The sequence below is a fragment of the Grus americana genome, chromosome 18 (assembly GCF_028858705.1).
Source record: "Grus americana isolate bGruAme1 chromosome 18, bGruAme1.mat, whole genome shotgun sequence".
Lineage (NCBI taxonomy): Eukaryota > Metazoa > Chordata > Aves > Gruiformes > Gruidae > Grus > Grus americana.
The window spans coordinates 13,311,359-13,336,971 of NC_072869.1; the positions used below are offsets into that span (position 1 = coordinate 13,311,359).

Consider the following 25,613-nt stretch of genomic DNA (forward strand, 5'->3'; position numbering starts at 1 on the left):
CATGGCTCAAAAAACACCGCAGATGCAAAGAAGAGACAAGGGGGGATAGGAAAAGACTTGGGAACCCACATCCCAACTTTCTATATTCAGCAACATTTAATCTATGCTCTCCCTGGAAACAGTATTCCAGGGCACAGCCTATAGATTAACAAAAAGCCTCTACCCACGAGAGCAGCGCAGCTCTGGGAACAGCCTCCGGGCAGGAGCACAGCGGGCGTGATGGTCGCCTGGCCACAGAGGGTATTCTGTGCCATGGGATGTCAGGCAACTGGGAAGCACTGGTTAGAGTCTTAATAATGTCGCACTTTGCAGCTGGGATTCTGTGGCCTTTGAAATCATTCCTCCAGACAACATGCCGTTACAACCAATGAACGACTGGAGTTAGAAATCGCACACAGAGCACCCGGGAAACTTCCCTGTGGAGTGCCCTCCAGCCTGGACGTGCATCACCCCTGCTCACTGGCGCTAAACTCCATCCCTGGCTCACGCTGATTCCCAAAATGGTTTACTCTACACTCCCCAACTTCTTTTCCAACAATCCCGATACCTCTCAGACTGAGAAAGAAACCCTAAAAAGAAAGCCAAACTCACACCTTGACATTTCACCCTGAAATTTCCAAGGCCACTTCTGGCAGGACGTGCCTTCCCTCCTCAGCAGTGGTGTCTTTGCTCCAGTGATGCAGTTTACACAGAGGTTTCCTCCTTCCTAACACTCGCACAGGCACGAGGAGCCACATTTGCTCCTTTGCTTTCTGTCTCCATAGCAAGAAACCACACTCTTACCTGAACATCCACCAATCCAGCCTCATCAGTTCCCCGACCAAAACCTGTTAATCAAGCAAAGTGCAGCTAATAGGCAATTGACATCTCGTAGCAGCTGCAGGACACTGCTGGCTGCCTCCTCTCCTGCCCCAGCCAGAGCCTGGTGCAGGCAACAGGTATTTGATAGCAGGACCCTCTGCCTTCCTGGAGGCAGGAGCTATGGGACACCTCCGGATCGGTGGATCCAAGTCACAGAACCCCAAATTTCATGTGAGAAATTGACTTCTCTGTATCTTCAGATCCACCCATCTGGACCAACAGGGTCTGCATGGGGAAACCCCAGGAGCATCAAGCCAGTGCTCATCTCGGGAGGGCGCCGAGGCCACTCCGCTCCATCAGGCTGGGGGAGTGAACAGAAACACATCTTGCATCGGGAACGCATCTGGGCCAGGAGGTCTGGAATATCCAATTCAAATCTCAAGTCTAGAAAGGGTTCTAGACAACAGAGGAAAAAACATTCCAGCCTCTCCAGGAAGCAGGTGGGAGATGCAGAGACATCATCGTGATGCACCAGCTGCAAGACAAACACTTGAGAGAAGCACGCAACCAGGAGATGTGAACATTGCTTTTGAGGAACAGCATCCACTACAACCACAAAGGACATGAGGATAAATTAGCCGTATGCAAGCTTAGTCAGCCTCAACACAGAGAAAGCAATCCAACCAACAGCATCCACCTCTTTCAAACAGAAATGGCTGTTATAGCTAGCCTCCCAAGAAAGCTATCATCATTTTTGACAGTTGAACGGCTATCATATCCAACCCAAAAGACTTCCAAGCCCTCAGAACCACTTACACCATTAACCAGCCCAGGATCCAACCCCTGCCAACACCTGCAACTCCCACGAAGACAGAGCAGCACCTTCTTAATGGACAACGTTGACAGTCACTTGCACAAACATGAAACTTAAAGATGTCACCAATTAACAACGAAAGCTCTTCTGTGCTAGACAGGAGCCACTGTGACTTCCAGTGAATCCGAGACATAAATCCATGTAGATAAACACAGAAAAGTCAAATCCTATGGACGGCTGATGGGCTGAACTTGCTAGCTGAGATTAAGTCCATTATTTAATGGACTAGGGGAGGTTTGAGAAAGGAAAGAGCCCCAGATGGGGTTCTGCAGAAAATTGTTACAAGGGTTTGATGATGTGATGAGACACAAAAAGTGAAGATATAAATGCTAGCTCTACAACCAGTAAGAATACTCTATTTCAGAGTGGAAAGAGAGAGAAGGAGAGAGGAGGACTTGTTGGAACGGTCACTTGGGATGGTAAGAAGAATAATCTAAAGTACTCTACATAATTTCTACTTGTTGTAATTACCATTGATAACTCATCAGAAACATGTTTCTAACTCGATAAAGGCTTGCTTGAAAATCCCCAGGATAAAGAAGCTACCAGAAATAGGAGCAGAGCCCAGAGGGTGTATCCTGGGGAAGCAGAAGGCACTGAGCTCCAGGAGAGAGGCAGCAACATGCAGAGCCAAGCAGAAGCAGCCTACAACCAGGGACACCTTGGAGAGCCCAGGCAGCGGGGGAACCTGCAGGTGCAGTTCCTGAGACTCGCTGCTGACAAAACTCTTGAGACCTGCCGGGGACCTTAGAGAGGAAAAATCAGGGACACCTTGGCATGCCAGCTGCATTCTGCCACACGTACAGGCTGTGGGTGCGTCACCCATCAATCTAGATTGGTGGATCTGAGGATACAAAGCTAATATTTTCTGTGACGATGTGCTACTCTTATTTACTGGCGTCAGGAACAGCTCTGTGCCACACTTCATTCAAACTTTGGAGAGGGATATCCTGTAGCTAGCTGTCTAAAAAACTCAGCGAGAGCTAATCATTGTGTAACTCCCTGACATCTCCATGTTGGTAGAATGATAATCTTCAAATCTTTGTTTTAGTGCTGAAAATAAAAAAAATCTGTCACAGTTATGTTTTTCACAAGTAACACAGAAACAAGAACTTCTCTCTAATGAAAAGTAGTAAGCACTGAATAGAGAGACAGGAAAATGACAGTGAATAGGTTTGGAAATTAATTATAGGCATATCTTGCATGATCAGCTACAATTTATCTCAATCAATTCTGGAAAGCAGTAGATCCAGTGTAAAACAGGAAGATCCCAAATTTAACCTTTTTTTAATTCTGGGGGGAAAAAAAAAAACAAACCCTAAAAAATTCTTCTACAATGACTCAAACTGACAGATTTGAACAACCTACAAAACTGAAGTAATCAAACTGCATTTAAAATAACACTGTGTGTTGGGTAAATAATTTCAAAGTTGTTCCACTAGTTGTGCCTTTGGCTTTATACTCACATGTGTGGATTTTGGAAAGGAACTCCAGAAGTGTTTAGAGTAAATCTTGCTGTGGACTTGAAAGGTGGATTTGCAAAATTTAACTTCAGCGCTTTGCGTTTACCTGGGAGACAACGAACACAAAGTAAACTTTTTGTCAGCAACAAAATATTAAGAGCATCTGGAAATAAACAGAAAAAATAAACATATTTTAAGAAAAGGAGAACGCATTTCACAACAACATTAGCAAATCATAGCTTGTATTAGGGACAGGGGGACGGAGAAATGGAGTCAGCTCTCAGCCCAAGGACTTTCCCCGTCTCATTCCCAGTCAGTCACCAAAGCGAGGTGTCCAAAGCACCTCCTGTGACTGCTGGACTACCAGCATTAGCTGCCAGGGCTACCAGCCGCCAGGGCCCGCCCTGAGCATCCTCCATGCACAACCACTCCTTTAAACACATCCATGCTGTCGGGCCCAACTTCAGCCATGGCAGCAGAGGGGCTCAACAGGCTTGGCACAGCCTGGGCATGCCACCAGACCCGGGGTGGATGTCGCCAGGGAGAGGAAAGGACACCATGGGATGTCTTTTCTGTAACACCCCGACTGCAGGAGGACTGACGGGGCTCCTGACCCTCCTCAGCCTAAAAGCAAATGGAGGTAACCAGGCCTGAGCAAGGATGGAAGAGATCTGCTGTGCGCTCCTTCTGCCAAGAGGGTCACCAAGCAGAGAGCAAAATTCAGCCCATTGGAGTGGTGACCAGGTGAGAGAAAGCTTTGCTCTGTAGCCCGCTGAGAAAGCACGGGGAAAAAGAAAATAAATAGTAGGGTGGAAGTGGTCCTGGTCACCGCTCCAGCCACTGGCTATATGTTTTTCATTGAAGTTGAGATGACCTGCAGGAGCAACAGCAGGATCAGGGACTACAACGGGAGAGGCCCCCTCCCAGCCCTCCCACTGGGCCGCAGAAGACCGCCGTCTCATTCCTGTTCAGCTGCAGGAAACCTGCCTCCTGTTCCATCAAAACACGCTGAGATGGGGCCTCCTCCCCCCAACCTTCCCAGCAGCCCACAACTGAACCCCCTGGGGCTTCCCGCTGCCAGGGCAATGCCTTAACGAACCACTGCTGACCATCCAGGAGGCAGTGGCCACCCCAAGCTGGCACGATACCTGGATTCCTACAACACCCCTCTTTTGCCCGCACCCTAGAGCGGGTATCCCCAACCATCGCACAGCCCTTCTGGGAGAAGCCAGGAGGCACCATCCTGCTCTGCAGCATTCCTCTACCTTGCACAAAGAGGTCTTTTGGGTAACTACGAGACCAAAAAAAAAAAAAAGGAAAAAGCACTTTACAGCAATTTCAGGGCATGAAATATTACAAGGATGGCAACATGCATCTAAAACCAGCTTAACAAACCCAACAAACCTCAGAATTAAGGATGCCCTCAAAAGAAATACGCACGCCCTGCAGCCTGGAAGGCGCACGAAAGCTTGTGGCCAGCAAACACCCATCCACACCCAGCTGAGGCTCCTCAGCGCCTGCCATCCCAGACCAGTGACAGGTTCAGATACATTTGGGTTAAGTTCTGAGGTCTCATTGCAGGACAGGGGTGCTGCTGCTGGTGTCACCCGACCTACAGCACGTGGAGCTCCGCAACGCAACTCCGATCACTCCCTGTCTGTGATTTCCACTTAGAGATGACGACCTATACCCTCTATCATACATTTTACTTTTAAATTACTGGTACACACTTTCCATTTTGATCCCGCTGCAATATAATAATCTGGAAATATCTGTATACATGTTGCATTTTCTACAAATCACCTAACCTGTTACACTTAATGCCACACAAGAAACTTGTACAAAATCCAACAGCATGAAACTAATTATCCAAAGCTTTGCATCAACCACCTAAAATACACAACAGATCACCATTTTTTGGTGACAATTCACCAGCAGATTTCCATATGGTCAGGCGCTTGCAGCATATGTGCCCAATGAACTGCAGAAGAAGCACTTAAAAGAAGCCAAAGAGCTCAAGTCACCCTTATACCAGACGCAGAAACAAAGGAGGAGTTGAACAAAGCCAAAAAGGTGGCAAAAGCAAAAGAGAGTCTATCACTTCCTGCAGAACTTACCACCCCTCCACATCTTTAATGTCAATCATCAACAATGTTCTGAATGATCAGACGTTTGCACAACAGGAATATTCACAGAATACGTCACGGAAGGGTTTGGGTTGGAAGGGACCTCACAGCCCATGTAGTTCCAACCCCCTGCCATGGGCAGGGACACCCTCCACTAGCCCAGCTTGCCCAAAGCCCCATCCAACCTGGCCTTGAACACTGCCAGGGAGCCAGGGGCAGCCACAGCTTCTCTGGGCAACCTGTGCCAGGGCCTCACCCCCCCCATCGTAAAAATCTTTTCAAAGCTAACTCTAACAATACTGTTAGCCAACGGAGACGCAGAGCGATCTGTATCTCATGCCTGTCTCTTGAGAAGTCCTGCAAGGCTCCTCTGAAGCGTACAGCAGCCAGCAGGTCTGCCACCACCAAGGAACCGGGGGTTTCCTGGCAGGACCCTCTGCGAGTGCATGACCTGTCACACGGCCACAACACTACACCATCGCCAGACCAACCTCCAAGACCTCTCCTGACTACGTCCCTGATGGTATTTACCTTCTTACACAGAGCAAAACCAGACTGAGTTCACGACTGCCCAGGATCCGCGGGATGCAGACACTTACCAGCCACGTGCGTCTGCCTGAAACCGGCCCCTGCTCATCCCTCTCCCTGTGCCACTGTGCAGGGTGGTGGAGCTTGGCAGCTAACCTGCAGCTAACGCTCCTACAGCCCCTCGCTCACTTCTCCTGCTACGGCAGCATCAACTCTGCTCTCGGGCTGGGTCCAGGGATCTACAGCGCTCCCCATTCTTCTAGTTTTGTTTTGTCACATGCCTGAAACACTCTTTCAAGGGCAATAGCACAGTCTCATAAAATTTTTCCCTTTACAACAATAACATTTATACAACTTAGAAGAGCAGTTGTCTTCGCAGTGGCCCAACAGTGAAAACAACACAATTAACTACAAACTCCTACCAGAAAGTTTTCTCAAAACCTGCTTGTATTCTTCCTACTTGCTAACTTTATGCACCAAGTCTCCTCCTGTTTTCACACTGTGACAGAACACTCTTTTATCACTATTAAACATCCATAAGGGTAGCAGTCCTTATTTCACCGCAACCATAAAATGATGGTATTCTTGTTCTCAGATCCATTTTGAAAAGGATGACGTTGTTTTAGGAACAGGCTGCTGCATGGAACTGAGGTAAGGGAGGATGTGATCCCTCGTGTCCTGCTATTTCACAAATGCACATCCCTTGGCATTTCATAGACCGTCACCAAAACGGACACAGTCAAAAGTGGCTGCGAAGCCTTGCCAAGCTCACCTGCACAAAGGCCACAGAAGAATTTGGGCTCAAAGCACACATTTGTTTCTTGCTGCACTAGGGAATGGTTGCTAGGTTAAGTATATAATTATTTATGTGCTGCTATCCATCACCAGGATTAATCCAAGCACTTGGCTTTGCAATTAGGTTCTCACCACGCTTTTTGAGGCCCCTGTACCACAACCACAGCCAGCCAGTCCTCACACAAGAAGAAATAGCTACCTAGCAGATAACATGCAGTTCAAAAGTATTCCTCCAGAGCCACATTCTGTATTACTGTTTTTATTTCACCTAGGACACGTACGATTTGTTCAAGCCCGAGTCACCTTCTGTTGGAAAAAGCAATCCTAGGTCTTCCTAGAATTTCCTCACCCCATCCCTGCATGCCACACCTCAACAACACTGCTAACCATGTTCAGGTTACACATGAGAAAATGCTCACTTTCCAAGCAGTAAGATTTTCAAAACAGCAGTAGTTTAATGGATTTTTATATTTTTTTAAGGTTTCTGTCTTTCAAGGGATACAAATTGATGGCTGCCAAAACGCTTTCCACTTTGTTCAAATCTGCAGTATCAACCTCTTGTCACAGTGTGAGCGTGACTGTGTCATCGTGCAGAGGTGACTGTTCTTTCTGGTCAGATGCTGAAGTCTCTCTGCTGTTTGTGGAGCAGCAATACGCCAGGAACCAAGTCTGCACGCTGCTTCCTTACTCTAGCATAACCAGGAAAAAAAGAAATACAACCACAGGAAAATGAGTTGTGGCAGCAAACAGCAGGAAGATGACCAAAGGATTTGCAATGAACTGTGCAACCTTTCTACCTCTCCCTGGTAAAATTAAAACATGTCAACAAAAAGACAGTGGAAGGCGGGAGGAAGGGATGTCAGGAGGCCAGATGGATCAGGGCTGTTTGGAAAGGGAGCTGAATGAGGTCATCTTCTCAGCAGAAAACTGCAAAATATCAGGTCTGATCCCTTCCAGGGCATCTCAAGGCAAAGCTCGTGCCAATGCTCACCTGAGATGGGAAAAAAAAAAAAAAAATCAAAAAACCTACAATGCAGATCTCTCTGCTCTTCCAACAGCTCTTACTATCCAAATTGTTAGATCTTGTCTGCTAACAAAATGCTTGCTTTGATGTAGAGACAGAAGAGGAACGTTTACCCACGTTCAGAGCTGCTGACGTCCTGAACGCCCCCAGGATTCACAGCTCCTTATCTCCATTGCTGCTAGCACAGCGCTGCCTTCCCATAGACCCTTCCAACCTACAATCTTTCAGTTTTCCTTCCTTCCTTGCTCATGGATGTACTCCAACATCAGCACAACTAATCTGGGAGTAAAGTAGGTTTCCAGCCTTGCCCTCAAACCATTTTTCAAGAAAAAACTAGTCAAATTTTGAAACGAAACACAAATAACTTCAGCAAATAGTGCAGTTTATTTAGAGAGTCTGAATGAAAGAGGCCTGGGGTTTGAGCTATTAATTTTAAGAACTGTAACTATGGAAACTCACTTTCAAGGGTACAAGTATTTTCAGGATGTCTGTCTGTTACTGACATGTACTGCCCTTCAATGAAACCTTCAATTCAGTATAATCCAAGAGTCAGCATTCAAATCTGAGATGACGACTTTGCACTGCAGGAATGTGCTAAGTATGCTCATCTTTAGAAATCATCTCATTAGAAAGAGTATTCATCCATAATTCACCTACAGCGCCAAGTGTGCTTCCACTTAGGGAGCACAAAAACACACCAGCCCAGATCAGCCAGGACTCCGGGAGGGTTCCTGGCCATTACCTTCACGAAACCCCTACACAGCAGAACAGTTGTACTAAACAAGTTAGTTAGCAAGACATCTCAGCAACGTAAGGCTGGGAGGTGGCTTACGGGTGCACAGACGCTTCCCGCACCAGCAGACACGCACCTCTGCAACTTGCAGCACGTCATTTATGCTGCATCCAACAGCGCTTGCAACAGCTTCTATAAATACCTCCACACTATGAAGCCTGGCTAAAGTAGGTTAGGCTTCGAGTGCAAGCAAATGCAATCAGATTAAGATTAGTTCCCTCAGACTGAAAACTCCCAGCAGTACAGACCTGAGAAAGAAGTTTCTGAAATCTCCAAAATCCACCATTAACCTTTAGAATTTATAATCCCTGACACTACCCTGCGTGGAAATACCGTTCGTATGCATAGCCATAAACAGAGTTAAAACCACCCAGAGTCTTGGGAGTAGATCAGCTACGGTGAAAGAGCCTCGATCTGTGCCTGGGCAAGCACTGCGTGCAGAGTACAAGAGCACACGGCCGCACGCGTGCAGCGAGGTGCACGGCCGTGCTCGTGCCAGGCTGTGATGGGCAGTGCGCTGCTGAGAGCAGACATAGCACTAGTGTTACACGGCAGCTTTCCTCCCAAATGGGCATTCAAGCAATTTTTCGCTGGAGAGCGTTATTTATCACTTTGCTCACAGTTGCAGTCAAACGCCAAGCCTGGTGAAACATGGACGGAGCGAACCTGGAGGGTCTGGTTGTCCCAGGCACCTTCAGCCGACCAGCAAGCGGGAGGTGCTGCCGGACCAGATGTCTGTGAAAACAGGGCTGCTCTCGAAGCAGCGCTTCGTTTCAGTCACACGCACTGCAAAATGTTCACATTACCCGTGTTTGAGGCAGCCGCAGTACAATCCTGCAGAGACTGTACGGGAGCAGTTGTCAGAATGAAACGGTGACGCTGCCCTGGGAAATTTATTGTAAGGCACCTGGAGCCCGTCCTGATGTAAAACAATAATAAATTATGCGAAGAGCTGTGCCAGGTACTTTTTCATTATGAAACAGCACAGCAAGAATTATAAAATATACTGTAGGGAGGGGGACTGGGGAGGGGTTCGGTTGATGATTTTTTTTTTTTCCCCTTTTAATTTTAGGAGCCAGTACTTAGACTAAAAGCAAGGAAAAAAATCTGCCCTTGAAGCCTTTGCTTAAGGTCAATGGAAAGGATTTCGTTTCTTTGGATAAACCAACAAGTATGTTTCCATCATCCCTCTAGCTACCTTATGCCAGGAAAGCGGCAACGTCAATCACAACCTGCATCCCACCGGCTCCGATAAACACCTCAGACCCAGCCGCTGAGAGCCCTACTGCCACAGATGGGGAGGAGGAGCAGGAACCAGAGGACTGGGGGGGTACTTCCATTTTAAGGGGAGCAACCGATTCTGTCCACCTTAGTGTTAGTATATCAAGTTTTTTAATTCTGAAGACAAAAGAAACCACAAGTGGATCCCACTGAAAGCAAGAAACAGCACTGAGAGCTGGGAATTGCTGTCCTGATGTCCACAGGGAAGGACGAGGACAGCCCTGAGCCACCAAGCCAGGAGGCATCTCCTGCCACAGCAGTTCTGGATTTCCTAAGTATAATTGCCTATAACTATCTAACAGAAAAGAGGTCCATGGGGTGGTGACTCACTGATGTGTCAGGTGGGATTAGCAGAGCAAATCTGGACTCATTTAAGCAAAATGTTCCCCAAGATGCCAGCAGAAACAAGGGGAGCGCCTGACTCCTCCTCCTGCATACATGTCCCTCTTCTGCCTCTTGCTTTTCTCCCACGGGCCATCACACAGGAGCTTTCCAGCCCTTTGATCATCAGTTGCTGTTCGCTACCTTTCAGGAAGGACGAAGCTGTGAAAGGGACTTCAGCATCCCTGTCCCTGCCCTCCCCCTCCCCAGCTCCCCCCACCACAGAACATTTTTCTCCGCATCCCCTCGGCACATTTTTGTCTCTCCCTGTTAAGCCTGTTAAACCAACCAGGTATTTTTTGAGCCTCGTATCATCTATGTGGAAGACGCTGCCTGACAAAGCGCTGCTTTTCTACGAGTGGCTTTGGGGCAGGGTCGGTCAGGCAACACCAACCCCAAAGATATTGCTCCCAGTGCAACTCTCACATTCACATCTCCCCTTAAAATGAGCCCTTGGCAGCATCTGTGGGACGTGTGTAGGTACCAAAGCATGGCCAGGGGACAAAGACAGGCCATCTGCTAGGGTGGGAGCTCGGACAGCACTGCGGGCAGAGGGCAGGACAGGACGCAACCTTCTCCCCGAGCAGGTGTCCAGGTAACCTGAGATGCAGCTCAGCAGCACGGGACGAGCCAACAAGGCAGGTAGCGAAGAAGTGGGCAACACCGGCACCATGCGCCCAGCCAGACCTCAGCCTAGGGACCACCTAAGGATGCCACCACTGCAACACCGTCTTCTTGCTTCACCTTTAAGCCATGAGAGCAGTGCATGGTGCACACACACGCAGAGGCCACCACTGCAATGCTGTCACCCCATTTTACTGTTAAGCCACGTGCAGCATACAGACATAGAGTGTATTTAAGTGAATGGATTGTTTGGAAACAACAACCAGTCGAACTGGGCAAGGGAAGGCTGAGAGGAACATCTCGGGAACCCTTCAGAGTCGAGGCAAGAAGACTAGTTACCAGCACGTGTCACCTGTCACCAACTGATTGAATAACTAAAAAAGTAAAGCAGAGAGAGTGTGCATGTGAAGATGTTAAAGCTGCACTAACACACACAAATAAAATGTTGGAAACAACTTGTGCTAGGGTGAAGAGACTCGTACTGCAGCAAGCTTTTAACACGCTCCAGACTCCCTTGAGCAGGGGCAATGCTTTGATCCCGGCACCCAGCTGCTTCTCCACTTGGAACTTCCACAAGAAATAATCCTTTGCGATGCAAGGGCAGCAGATCTCCATGGCTGGATCCAAACCTTTGCAATATATGCTTATTTTTCCAAATGCTATCACTTGATATCTATGCATAGCTAAAAATAAACCAAGCCAAATTTTCAAGATAGGATCTGCTTCATGTAAGCTAGTTTCTTTGTTAGTGAGCTCCCAGGTGACCTAGGAACATCCAATCACTGCTTTTACAGACTTAAAAGAGGAGCCGAGCCTTTCTGAAAAGCCTAGTCTCAGCTGCAAGGTTCTTTAAGATACATTTATCTATCAGCACTGTTGCACTGGGAATGATTTTGGTCTGGATCTTAAAAACGCCTAGGAACACATGGCCCCCGAAAGCATTTTTTCTTAGTCCTGCTGAATTATAATGGAGGTAAGTCCAACTGCAAAGCAAGAAATCAAAACATAAGTCTGCAGAACATATAAAAGCTTTTAGTTGTCTTTGAAAGTACTCTTTTTTTTTATTTTTAACTTCTTCTGAGAACTTTTACACACTAAATCCAAGGCAATTTTATGGTAAGCTTCAAAAAAAGCTCCCGTGTATAGGCAATGATCTATTTCTGTACTTCTCCAATGTGGAATTTCAAAAAAGATGTTTTAATTCAAGAGGTAAGGGCTAGACCCAAAGACATAGAGTGTAAGAACAGCTGCAGTGGTCCATCTAGCACAGCATCCTGTAGTCCACCATGTGCCCCTGAGAAGATGTCAGTGAAGAGAGCAATAACCAACCCCATGACATCCTTCCTTCAGACATTCTCTCAGCCTCCAACCACTTTCAAGTCAAGGACCTCCTCAGCCAACCACGGTATCCCTGTATTTAATAACCATCACTGGGTTTCACTTCCCTGATCATATCCCATCCTCTTGTCTCCTTGTGAGCTTTCAGACCCCATCACACCAAGCTGGCAGGAGTTTGCACAACTCAACCCAACGCTTGGCTCTCCAGCCCTCAGACACGAGGGCACTTGGGACAACACGAGCCGAACCCATCAGCTCAGCCATGTGCAGGCTGTCAGAAGAGGTAGGAACTGCCACCCATGCCCAACACACTGTCACCATCCACCCTCTCCCCTTGTCGTGCAAGTCCTTCCCTGGCACTTGCATTTGAGACACAACCTGAGTCTGCTGAATTTTTGCAGCCCCATCCAGCGCAGCAGCAGCATGGACCTCACCATGGCCACGCAATGGGTCTGGTCACCTCCACCAGGTCTATGCGTGCTCCTGCCCTGTCTCGCAGGACAGCGGATCCCCAGTGCTGCAACAGACGTACACAACCCAGCGCCAGGGTCTGCCCAACACACCTTCACCATGGCCACCAGTCCTCTGCCACCACGTCGTACCTTGTCTCTGAGCACTGTAATTACTTCGCTTTTCAAGGAATTGGAGAGGGAAATATTAAGGAAAATTCATACTGCAATAAAAAAAGGCAAAACCCCTAAAAACTTAAAGAAACATTGGTCTCCTTTCCATTACTTTATTCAAACCTTTTTTTGTGCTGAAATCCAGCAGAAACAGCCAAACGTATCTGCAAGTCCAGTTACTTCTCAGCACCAAAATAACACAGTCTCAACAAATACTCAGAGGCCTTACCAAACAGAAGCTTTTGGGTTCACATTTTTCTCAAGAGAAAAAAAAAAGTTAACATCCTACGTGCTCATAAAAATTCAAGCTTTATGCTGTCTCCTGAAGCCTTCAATATATTACTAATACGCTATATGAATTAGTAATATGCTGTAGCAAGAAGGAGAGCATAGGAAGGAGCCCCCATTTCACACTGCTGAGACACGCCAGGCAATATCCAGTAACTGGTGTCTGCAACAGAATTTGCCTGGCAGCACCAAAACCTGTTCAAAGACACACGGTGATGGCACTCTTCCCCGATGTCTTCATTCAAGTGCCAAAACACCTGAAATGCCAGGAGTGACCCTCGCTGCTCTGCTGCTGTGCTGGAAGGACAGAAAGCAGCAGGGCCCAAACCTCTTCCACGCCTCAACTGAAGGCTGGATGCAGCAAGGGACCTGGTCACGGTGCTGCCGCCTTCCAGAGCTCGGCAGATTGCCAAAACCGCCTCTAACAGGCCAACAGCTGGCGGCTCAGAATTTTTGTGCACATTTACCTACATGGCAGAAATCTTCCGGTTTTGTTAGCAAGGATAATACAGACGGAAGTGTTACAACATCTAAATTTCTCCTGAAGGAAGAATTGGAGAGCTGCACACAACCAGCTCTGACTCCAAACCAACAGCCAAGGTATCTGCAGCAACAAACGTCTGCAAGAAACTACCCAGACTGCGGCTTTGGTATATCACTTGATGCAACTCTAAACAAAGAACTCGCATCTGCTTAGTGTAGAGAGGATGGATCTAAGAGGATATAAAAAAATACAACTACTGATCTTCATATAGCCGTTCCTAATGAGAGCAAACACTGTGCAGAAAGTAAGAGCATAAAGAAATGAAGAACTGCATCATGTTAACCTGCAAAGCAGGAAGCTGATGGTTTTGTGGTTTTCCTTTTCTGTGTGGTTCCGGATGAGTAAAATCCCAGTGTTTCTGGCTAGGACAAAACCGAGCCTCTCAAGAGCTTGGCTCCAGCATATGAATCAGAGTCAGGAGGTGTAACTTCTGTCAAGAGTTCTGGTCTCCTCCTACCACCCAGCTCAACGCGTTCTGCTCCTTCACACGCACTCACCTGAAGCAGGACACAAAAACCCATTCCTTCCCCAGCACATGAACACCAATGAAAACAAGTTGCCTTTCTATTAATTACTGTAAAAAAGTGATTTTAATACTATGTATTTATCCTGCAGCGTTATCTGCAGACCTTGGCCCTAGGACTTGGGCCTCACTGTGCTTGGCTCTGTACCATCACACCGAAGGAAGAGCTGCCATCGTGAAGAGCCGGCACAGCAGGATCTCCAGCTACTTCACCCCTGCGTTACCCCCAGAAGCAGCCCTGCCTTTTCCCACAGGTGCTCAACCCTGACTTTTTTTCTCCAGGGTTAGTTTTAACTCGGACTGCTACCCCGACCACCCTCACTGCCAGCTGCCCGCGCTACGAGTTAGCACAGCAAAGGGTGAGAAAAGCAACGCTGCCTCCTCCAACACCGCCACCGGCTTTCAGTTACCCCGAAACCAGAGCATTAAATCAGACGCGCAGAACAGATGGCTGTAACCCACCAAACCAGCTACCTCTGCGAGAAATTTCCCTTTGCCATCCCTCTAAGACACTGTTTCTTACTTTTTTTTTTTCCCTTGGCGTTTCCCTAGTGCTGGAATGCTCTGGGCACAGGAGCACGTGGGGATCACACAGCCCACAGCCTTGAAAGCTCACTGCTACGGGAACTGCTCAGCATGAACATGGAAGCACGCTCTGTGTAGCTCATCAAAACCTGACGCAGTCGCCATCTCCCAGACTGTGTTGAAATGAGCACGACACGGCTTTGACCGTCAAGACCCAAGAACACACAGGGCAGCAGGTATTGCAACGGGCACACCAGTATTGCTGCTCAGCGCCCGTAACTCCCCACGGCTTAGGAGATGCAAGTGTTCAGCATCCCGGGAGAAACAAAATGGTTCTGGTGCAACTTGGTCCAGGAGTTACAGCTCCTTCCAGCGGGTAATTTCCGAGTACTCCCCGTGGCTTCTCTCTCCCACACAGAAACACTTTCTAGGCACTTTATAAATCCAGCCCAGGGGGTGACAGCCATGGCCACACACTGGTTTTGACTGGCATTTACCTAAAAGTCCCACGTCTGTGAATAATGCCAGGCAGGATCAAACTGTTACTCTTCTCTTCCTAGTATAATTAGCTTTTTGTACTCCTGGGAGGGCAGGAGACTGTCTGGAGAGGCAGATCCACTCTGGTTTTCATTACTTTCTTTTGAACCCTCTGATGAGAAGCAGCCAGTGCCTGTGAGAAGTAACATATACTTCCAGCAAGTCACGGCCACTTCTGGCCATACCCCTCTAATGAAACTTTCTTCTTCCAAGGCTGGAGGACAAGGAAACAGAGTCTGAACAAGCAGGGCTATAAATTACAGCAAATAATTCACATTCCTAATTTATAGACAAAACCTGGTAAGAATCACATCAGCTTTATTCTGCTGCTACTTGAGAAACCCCAAGACATTGTACCATGAACTGTTTCTAACTTTCAAGTGAGACATCCAGCAGATATTTTTCATGCTTCCCCTCTAACTTCCAGCTTTAGTCCCTATCACATCTATAAATTAGCCATGTTATATCACAAAATGTTGTTTTCACTCCAAAATATATATTCCTAGTTACTGTTTACACTTTTGAACATTAAATCAAAGAAGCTATTTAATTAAAAGATCCCAATAGAACCTCATATATGAACCACAATAAATAGTAAATTTAATCTCACTGAGGAATATAACAATTGCATCGGAGTTCCCTATCGAACTAAAATCATAGACTCCACCATTTTGTTTAGGTTAAAAATATTAAAATAAATTAAGAACTGAAATGAAAGTTTATGTTTGCTAACAGAAAGCAGAATTTAGTATGCCATCCAGCACTCAAGCTTTCCAGTGTTATCCTTTCACTAAATCATCCATTAGAAACTGCCTAAAAAAAATAAAAAGATCTACTAATCACTGAAGGACTCATTTCCATCCATCACCAGCATCCTAGCTAACAGCCTTCAAGCCAGGCACACACTAATCAACATCAGAATTTTGTCCCCCCCATCCCATCAGGAGGTGGCATTGCCCTTGCGGTGTGCCTTTTCACTTGGCTTGGTGCCGACGGGCAGGTGGTTTATACCCAATTCTGCACGTATTCCTGCCCCTTCCTTCCCCAAAATGATCTGGGGGGAGGAACACTTTCTTCACGCATCACCGGAGCAACCGTGCCTACTTAGAGCAAGCGTCCCACCTTGCTGCCGAGTCTGTCCATGGCCTACGGGAGGGTTCAGGGCACCGTACACGATCAGGCAAAGCGCACACCCTGCTGCTCAGCACCCTCTGGCCATGCACCGCCGACCTGCTCGCCTGGAGGTGCTCCCCGAACGCAGCAGGACTGGGACATGCCCTCCAAGAACTCATTCGTGCTCTTCTTCATCGCCTCTACGTTTGAACACCCACAACACTGTACCACAGCTTCCACAGCCTTACTACCCAGTGCACAGAGAACCACCTCCCTCTGGGCTAGGTTTTTTTAACCTCTTCGCTGGTTTAACCTGATGAGTATCAATTGCTGCATCAGCAGATGCAGTGAACAATACCATCAAACTGTTCCACTTATTCGAATATCTGCATATTCTTATATCCAGATGTTCCACATATTCTCATATTCAAATGTCCAAAGCAGTTTGAAACTTCACCAGGTCTCATTTCATCTGTTTTGTTCTTTTTCGTGGGCTATAGCAGGCAGCACTATAATCCAAATTTTCTTACCTTAAAAAAAACCAAAACCAAACAACAACTTTCTTTAAAATAAAGTTTCAAAAAATGTGTTATGCTGTTTTTAAACACAGTCTCAAAATTTAAGTAAGGTCAGTTTACTAAATTTAACAAAACTAGTCTTGCTAAAGCAGGCAACTTTCACTTAAAGGATAAAATACATGTCTGAAATTGAAAGGATATTGGATTCAAATAAGCCAGTTTTAAAACTTTAAGAACCTCATTAGATAAGACTCTTTGAGGTCTTTTTTTTTTTTTTTTACTTCCTCATATCTGATAGTTGGACTGCTCCCACTTCTTATTTTGCCCAAATTTATTCAATCAGAAAGATCTAATACAGTAATTTTACCAGTAATTGAAAGCAAAAAGACTTTTTTTGGAACATCACAGCTTTAGCTTTACATATTGGTTACAAAAGAAGAAAAATCATATGCACACCAATTTCTGGTGTCTAATATGTTAAAATTCATAGTACAAGAGAAAATTATCGATATAAAAACCCCGAGGTCAGTATCCTGAAGAGTCTGTTCTGATATATCCTGCTAAAGAGAATATGCAGCAGAAATATCTTCTGACAAAAGTCTCTGTTAAAGCTATATCCTTCTTCATTTATAGGTGGCATGAAAACTTGCCATTGAGACGATTCAGCCTGCATTCTGGTTTCTCGTCAGCAAAGGAAGCGGCGATGCAAACCTAACCCTGCTCTGGCCCAGGACCCCGCTCAGCGCCTGGACCCGCCGCCTATCCCGGTGCCAGAGCACATTCCACCCGCAGAGGAAGAACCGGCCCTTTGGGAAACGCGCCCTGACCGACCCGCTCGCCATACTGCACCAGGGTCCTCTCCTTCATCCTTCTCCATCTTCTCGGCAGCACACTACCCTCCTCTTCTATTCAGAGGACTCGAATAACACATATAGCACCCGTTAAACCCCCTAAACATGGCCTGTCGAGTACAGAATAGGCTGTATACTGTATAACATGTGTGCTTTTGTTGCTCTTACACAACATGACGTTTCATTCCACATCCAAGTCTCATGCAGCCCTTGAAGGGCGCTTTGTACCCGACACACGATGTGGTAAATACCGGTTCAGAAAGATTAGCAAGCTGGTGCTCAAGCACAAAAAGGTACGCAAAGTTGATTCATTACCAAAACAAAACCAGAGAAAGCAGCTGAAGTGAAGCCTAATAAGAGCAAAACTCCTGCTGCCGTGGAAATACAACGGCTGTCACTCCAAAAAGTGTCACTGCACACATGCACAGCATTTAAAAACAAAAATCTGGCACAGTAGCCAAAGCACTGAAACAGCTAGCCTATGAAAAATCTATTTGTTCATGGCATTCCTTTAACGCTACACAGCTTCTTAGGAGGAGAAATAAAATTACACTGGGAAGCAATCTTAATATCAAAGTCTGGGAAATGCACTTCAAACAGTTTTGATGTTTGCAACCCCAACAGAAACAGCAAAAAAATACAAAAGAATGAACAGACCCTGACCCCTTTTGGTTTTGCTACGTGGACTTGTCAGCGAAAAATAACTGGGAAAGACGACCCCCAGGATCAGCGCTCCCCCAGGAGAGGCCAGATGCCGGGCGCAGGCAGGAGCCCAGCTACACCGACACGGAGAATCGCTTGGGCTGTTGCCTGGGCAAGAAAGGCGCAGGGAAGGGAAGGGGGTTTCAGCCACGGAGGTTCAGCGCTGCGTTCAGCTGCCTCACGGAGCTGCAGCCCAGCAGAAGCCGCTAGCAAAGAGCTGCTCTTTTTAGGAGTGGGAAGTCAGTCGCATTGCAACTTTGCCCCCTCATTTCATAGTTTAATAATAAACTGACTGCTTACTGCTGTGGTCTCTCAAATACAGCTGAACAGAAAATCAACAGACCTCGTGCCTCACCTGACAGCAGGCAGTTTTGTCAAGCTATTCCATAAGGCAAAGCTGCCATCCCGAACTGAGATACTTGCTGCCGTTTTTCCATGAAAGAGCTGTAGAGAGCTGGGGATCAAATCCCATCACTTCTCGACGGCTTACAAGAGAAATTCAGGCGTCTGTGTTGCATTTGCAACAAAGAGCATCTGCAAAGCATCCCCCTTCGCTGCACACCTTTCATCTTCCTGCACGGAGAACAGCAACGGCCTTTTCCCTCCTCAGTACAAAAAGACACCTTCAGATTAAAGGCTAGATGCTGCTACTCTGGCAAAAAATGTGGATCCACAGCAGAAACCATCACTTACTGGGAGAGGGCAACAGGTAGGTGCCATCCAGCGCCAGATCCAGCAAGATTTCCCCTGCGCGCTGCCAGCGCCACTGGTTTTGCTACCAACAGTTAACGAGCACTGACTGTGGACTTGGAAAAATAAATTAATTCTTATTAACAGCTGGTGAGCACGACCTACAAAATTTGCCTGTGAAACAGCAAGCCTTTAAGTGGGTAAGAGAATTCACAAATGCGTTAATGCTTCCATCATCCTTTCCTGCAAAATTAATGTGACATTTGCATGTAACATGCACAAAGTCAGCTAATACACACCTAACACTTTAAAATGTGGTTTAAAGAGAAAACTGCAATTAAAATACACTCTAGGGGGTAATTTAAGCAAACACACTGTCACTATGTAAGACTCAACAGTATTTTTAATGGAAAATACTCAACATCAAAATCCGTCTTGCTATAAACAATTTTTGCTATGAAGAAATCAGGTATTTGTCAAAAGAATCTTCTCGAGTACTTTCCTAACAGTTCACTTCTTAATACAACTGGTTACAATACAGAGGAGAAAAAAGCCACTGTCACCTCTCTGGGCAGCTCTCCGGGCTGACACCCGCTGCCCGTCCTGCAGCACAGGTGGCTGCTCCGGCTGCAGCAGTACCAGTAGGACCGCCACCGGATCCGGCCCCCGCAGCTCATCGCAAGCTCCCCCCGTGCTGCCCAGGTGGCTGGCCGAGACCCCCCCACTGCACTAGGTCAAACGTCCTGCCAACAAAATTTAGATCCTTCATCTCTATGGTCAGTGGGTTTAAAGAGGGCAGGGTCAGGCTGGACGTAAGGCAGAAACATTTTGCGCTGAGGGCAGCGAGGCACTGGAAGAGGTTGCTGTGCTGGTTTTGGCTGGGGTTAATTTTCTCCATAGGAGCTGGTACAGGGCTGTGTTTTGGATTTGTGCTGGAAACAGTGCTGATAACATGGAGATGTTTAAGTCACTGCTGAGCAGTGCTTACACAGAGCCAAGGACTTTTCTGCTCCCCACCCCACCTGTGGGATGGCCAGGGGTGCAAGAGGAGTTGGAGGGGGCACAGCTGGGAGAGCTGACCCCAATGACCAAAGGGATATTCCATACCATATGGCACCATGCTCAGCAGGTAAGGGGCTGGGGGAAGTTGGCGAGGGGGTCACTGCTCAGGGACTAGCGGGGCGTTGGTTGGTTGGTGGGGAGCAACTGTTTTCATTCGCATCGCTTGTCTTCCTTGGGTTTTATTTCTCTCTGTTATTTTCCCTTTCATTACTACTTATCATTATTATTATTATCATCATTATTATTATTTTATTTCAATTATTAAACTGTTCTTATCTCAACCAACAAGTTTTCTCACTTTTACCCTTCTGATTCTCCCCCCTATCCCACTGCCGGGGTGGGGGGAAAGGGGGGAGGAGCAAGCGAGCAGCTGCATGGGGCTGAGCTGCCAGCTGGGGTTAAACCATGACAGTTGCCCAGAGAAGCTGTGGATGCCCCATCCCTGGAAGTGTCCAAGGCCAGATTGGATGGGGCTTTGGGCAACCTGGGCTAGTGGAGGATGTCCCTGCATCTGGTAGGGGGGTTGGACTAGATGGTCTTTGAAGGTCCCTTCCAACCCAAACCAGTCTGTGATTCAATGACTATGGCGACCATCCAACTGACCATGTTTTCCACAGATTTCCAAAGCAGCAAGGAAACCAGGCCAACAACCCCGCAGCATGCAAGGATGCTCTCGCTCTTCTCCTCCAGCAGCATGTGAAACCCTCCCTGGATAAAACTCAGGCCATGTACAACTTCAGGTGTTCAGACTAAGACAACCTACCCTCAGATGCACAACAGCAGGTGCTCCTGTAGAAACACATGTCATTTCTGTCACAGCACCTCCTGGGGATGAAGATCTCCACTACGCAACACTTCAGGAGTTTGCCAGCAGAAAAAGGACCCCATACACAATCCCATTTTTTCAACCTCTCATGTATTTTTCCCACTTTTAAGGTAAACCACAGTGCTCTGGCAGGCAGGTGCTAAAGTACTGGGTTAAGTCTTTTTTAATGTCTTTCAGCCTCCTGGTCTGACCCATCTGCATTCCTTCCTCCAGGCACAAGAGGAAGGAATCAGCTGAGCGATTTTAATATAAGGTTTTTTACAGCCTTACCAGCTGTGAATCCCTGTGCAAGGTCCATGGCTGACCACGCTGCTGCAGAGAGCTTACAGCACATCCCTCCACGCTGTCACCACAAAGTCCCAGGTAGGAAACCACCCACCCCATGTCCTCTGGCTGCAGCACACCACTGCTCGTAGGACAAACCGCACTCAGATTCAGAAGCTGGAAACACTAACAAATTTTCACTTCAAAACTACCAACGTCAGAGATCCATGGTGGTGCTGGAGTGTCTTCTGTCACCTGCTCTCTTGAAGGCCTTGCAGCAGCAGCCCCAGCACTGTGGTACTAGCAGGTATGCTGCAGTCTTCTGCCACCAGTAAAGCAGCTCACACATTCTTCCTATGCTTTCGGATAACCAACAGTCAACCGAGCTGTTCAGAAAGGATTCACTGGTTAGTTGGTGCTCAGCATACTGTGGCCTCAGAGCCTGTCCACTCGTGCAATGGGAAAACCATAAACTCTCTTCCCTAAGACCCCGTTCATTACCAGTTTGCTTCAGGGGCTACCTACCATCAGACCCAGCTGCTGAGCTCTGCAAACCTCATTATTTTGCAAAATCCTCTGATGACAAAGCCTTTTTTTTCCCCTGAAACATCATTTATTGAATTATATTTTTTTTTTTGTAGAAGACTTCAACCCCTCTAATGCACATGGACTATCTACGCTTGCCACAAGATCCCACTTACTGCTGGGGAAGTAACTAAAACCCTGCAGAAGCATTTACAGTCACCTTAACGTGCCAGACAACTGGGAATTAGCAAAAAGACGGACACAAAAACAAGCCATTGTCCTCAATAAATATTAATCAACCTTCTTAAGCTGCCAAGGTTCATATGAAACATCGCGTGCCAGCTGTAACCAGCAGCAAATCCCATCTCTAACTCAGTCTCACCTGCAGAGCCGTTGACACAGCTCCAGCGCTGGACTCCAGCAGACCACCACTCCCTCTGGGCAGCTGCTTCTCTGCCATCTCCTTTCACGTTCCAGTCGCTGTTGTCTCAGGGATTTACCAGAAAGGTCTGCAAGTCTAACTCCAATCCTGTCACACAGCTCTTGCAAAAGAGATTGGAAATTCCTGCCTCAAACATCAAGTTTCCTAAAGATTTGTATATCCTGTGCTAATAGAAATTTATTACAGACTAAATACACGTTTTTCAAGCCTGTCCTAGAGGATCAATTCTGACACACAGGCTGGCTCTGTGCTGTAACGCTGGAGCATCCGTCCTTCTCAGCTCTTCCAAGACAGAAAAGCGTCAGTCTGTGAAAAGCTATCAATCACAAAGGATAGTCTATATACAGTATCTCAGAAGAAATGTGTCTGAACAGTGGTCACAAAGTATACTGAGATAAAACCCAAAGCCATCAACTGTTTAAAAAAACATTAATTATCTGTCTAGGTATTAGAATTGCTGTAACAAATATGCATACTGAATGTAAACCAAAAAAAAAAATATAAATGCAAATTGAAAGAAATGCAGTCTCACAAAATTTCTATAGTTCAGATTAAAAATTAAAAAAAAAAAAAGGCAAAGACTTGGTTTCTAGCAAAGATCCCACCTTACTGCTGAGGGTATTTGAACGGCTGTCTGAGCGATGCACAGCCCGAGCCAATGACAGAAAACAGACAGATGAACCCTACAGAGCTCCCGAGTCCCAGGGGACAACGTCTCGGACCTCTCCGCCTGCGCTCACCTCTCACGAGGCAGCAGGACCAGAAGCGACCGACCCACGAGAGGATCCGGTGCTCAAGCAGCCTGCACTTAAGATAGAAACTTGAGGTATTCACCAGTACGCTGACGACAGATACCCTTCACCACCATGTAAAAGCACCTAAGTCAGATCTTCATTCAGCATAAGTTTTAACAAGTGCAAATCAAACTGCCAAATCCCACCCAGATGGTATTTCATAGCAATTTAGCAGGCAGTGGGTCCCCAGCTCCATAGACTCCATCTACGATTACGGTAACGACATGCTGACAGAGCACTGCTCTTTTGTTACAGGTAAAGCAGAAGGTGTAAAGCCACCTCAACAATTAGTGACCTTTTAAAAAGTCTTAATTGAGCTCTTACTTCACTAGCACTGTGCAAAATGGAGGCTCTCTGAGGAGAGGAACATTGGGGCTGGTTCAGTTACAAGAAAAAGCGGACACATAGTACCAAGATTGATAAAAAAAGCAGGATAATACTAAAAAAAAGTGTAGCTTTGTGCCTCTACACAGAAGTTGATCTGAAAGCCTAAAACGAAAGAGATCAGTTCTCATTCATTCATTGAAAGTCAAAGCAGCACTTTACTGTTAAGAATCACTTTATATGTTTTAATATTAACTCTAAAATCATAAATAAACCAAAATTTTAGATTAAACTTTAGACTGCATTGCTTTGAACTTACAGCAATCCCAGGTGAGGATCCACCGTTTTATAACCCAATCTCAAGAGAGGGCACGGCTCAATGGACCAGCAAGGGAACCAGCGCTGGTACCCGACAGGTAAAGAGGAGATCAGGGTATCATAAGCAGCATTAGTGTCCTCCAGCTGTTAATGAAAGTACAACTATAACTATTTGGGCATTTCTTGCCAATTGTTATAAAAAGCATACTTGAACAGAACAGCTCTATCATGAGAGTTTGGTGGTAAAAAGTCATGCTCTTGAAGACTAAAGAGGTGGTTTTCTCCCCAAAAAGTCAAATGTTTGCATTAAATACGCTCATAGTAAGTGGTATTTGGAAATACATAGTCCAGGTGGACATGCCCAGGCGGACATGCCCAGGCGATTTCCCACAAGGGACCAGGTCTCCAGCACCGCCACCGCAGCACAAGACCAGACCTGGCAAAGCAAGCGGCACTACACATCTGGAGCAGCGAGCCTGCCCGGAGCAGGGGAGGACGTGCACCTACTGCAACATCCCAACACAGGCGCTGCTAACGACAGCTCGCACTGTGCAACAGCGACCTGAGCGAGCAGCACCCCCACAGCCCTCGCCTCTCCGTGCAGAGCTGCCGCCCCTCCTCGCCCCTGCCCGCAGCGAGCCCGGGGTCACACAAGCAGTAACTGCACTGCAGACCTGGGGACAAATTTGCTGCTCGATACAAGGGGCAGATCATGGCAAAGCTCCAACTCCCCAAGCAGTGAAGGCGACCCACCAACACTCCTAAGAGGCACGTGCGATCTAGCAGGCTATGGTGGTGCAGGCACTAAAGCAACGTGCACAGGGAATTTAATTTAGCAGCATCGTGTTCTTGGGAAGCTGCAGGCTGCTGTTTCTGATCATTTTAGGTTTAAAGTCAGCAAATTAAGGGCAGGGGAAGCCAAGCGTTGCTCAGGGGGGATTTGACACCACGCCAGCCATGGGTAGCACACCCATGTGTGTACGACACACTGAGCACCTGGAGCAGAACCTGCCAACAGCATCCTTCTCCCTCAGGCACAGCAGCCACCCAAGGATGGGCAGCAGGTGCCTGGCCAGCAGCAGAGTCGAGACCAGCCCTGGCCTTTTCCACCACTGCTGACCAAGCCAATGGAGATAGGCATTCCCCCTGACTTCTTCTAGGACGTTTACAACATCTGAGCCAGTACTGCCACCCCAGAACCAGCACGAGTCACATTAAGTTTGCACACCACATTATGGCCATACGGGATGACAGCTATACTTCATATCAGAGCAAACACCATCTTCTCCGCTGAATCCACAGCCGTGCTTTATCACATGGCCAGGAAAGCTATAAAGGCACCCAGGGAGAGGGGATCTGGCTGGAGCTCACTTGCTCCCCAGAGCTGCTCAGAAGTGCAGAGACAGATTTCCAGGAAGCATCTGGTGTACCAAAGCTGAGCGCATCGATGGTACAGCACGTGCACGCAGCAAGGAGAGCACAAGCATGTTACCGCATGCTGGACACCAGCAAGAAACATCATCCACCAGAGAGGAAGGTCTGAGCTCATCTTCCAGCCTCAGGGCTTGAGCCAGGCAACCGTGTTAGCTCTTAAAAAGCACTCTGTGCTACAGGCACGTTTCAATTTAATGTAACCTCAGATACAAAAATATGGGACATTTTTGACTCTGAGTAGGGAGACAGAAATGCACAAAAACTATGTAACTCAACACTGTGGAGACAAAAAAAAGAGAAACAAAAACCCCAGCCTTGCTCTCTCCCACCGCGAGTCCCGGCCAGCAGCACTGCGCGTTCCCCACAGGCGCTCTGCTGCCAGCGCTGAACTTCACCATCAGTCTCACAGGACCTGGTATCCCCTCACACCAGCAGCTACGATCTCCTGAATAAGACTTCACTGGTTTTAAACTGGTTTTCTCTCTACAATAGCATACAAAAACTGGAAAATAACCAAAAAGCCACCACAGCAGGCTGGCAATATGTTCAGAGGGCAAGAATCAAGCAAGGACTATAACTGAACTTATCCTCAGAAGTCTACTAATGTCAGTTTTAAGGCTCTGAAATCTTACTAATACTACTGATTAGTGAAAATAAGAAATGCACCATCTAACCACCTGAC

At 47.1% G+C, this 25,613-nt stretch overlaps 1 protein-coding gene across 2 annotated transcripts in view; it reads right to left on the bottom strand.

The window, feature by feature from the left end:
• The window catches only part of MAP2K4 (mitogen-activated protein kinase kinase 4), a 102,699-nt gene that overhangs the window by 62,686 nt on the left and 14,400 nt on the right, over window positions 1-25,613 (bottom strand). For both annotated transcript variants that reach the window (XM_054846295.1, XM_054846296.1), the window contains exon 2: window positions 3,142-3,244. In XM_054846295.1, coding sequence (XP_054702270.1) covers window positions 3,142-3,244 — 103 coding nt within the window. The remainder of the gene's footprint in view (window positions 1-3,141; window positions 3,245-25,613) is intronic.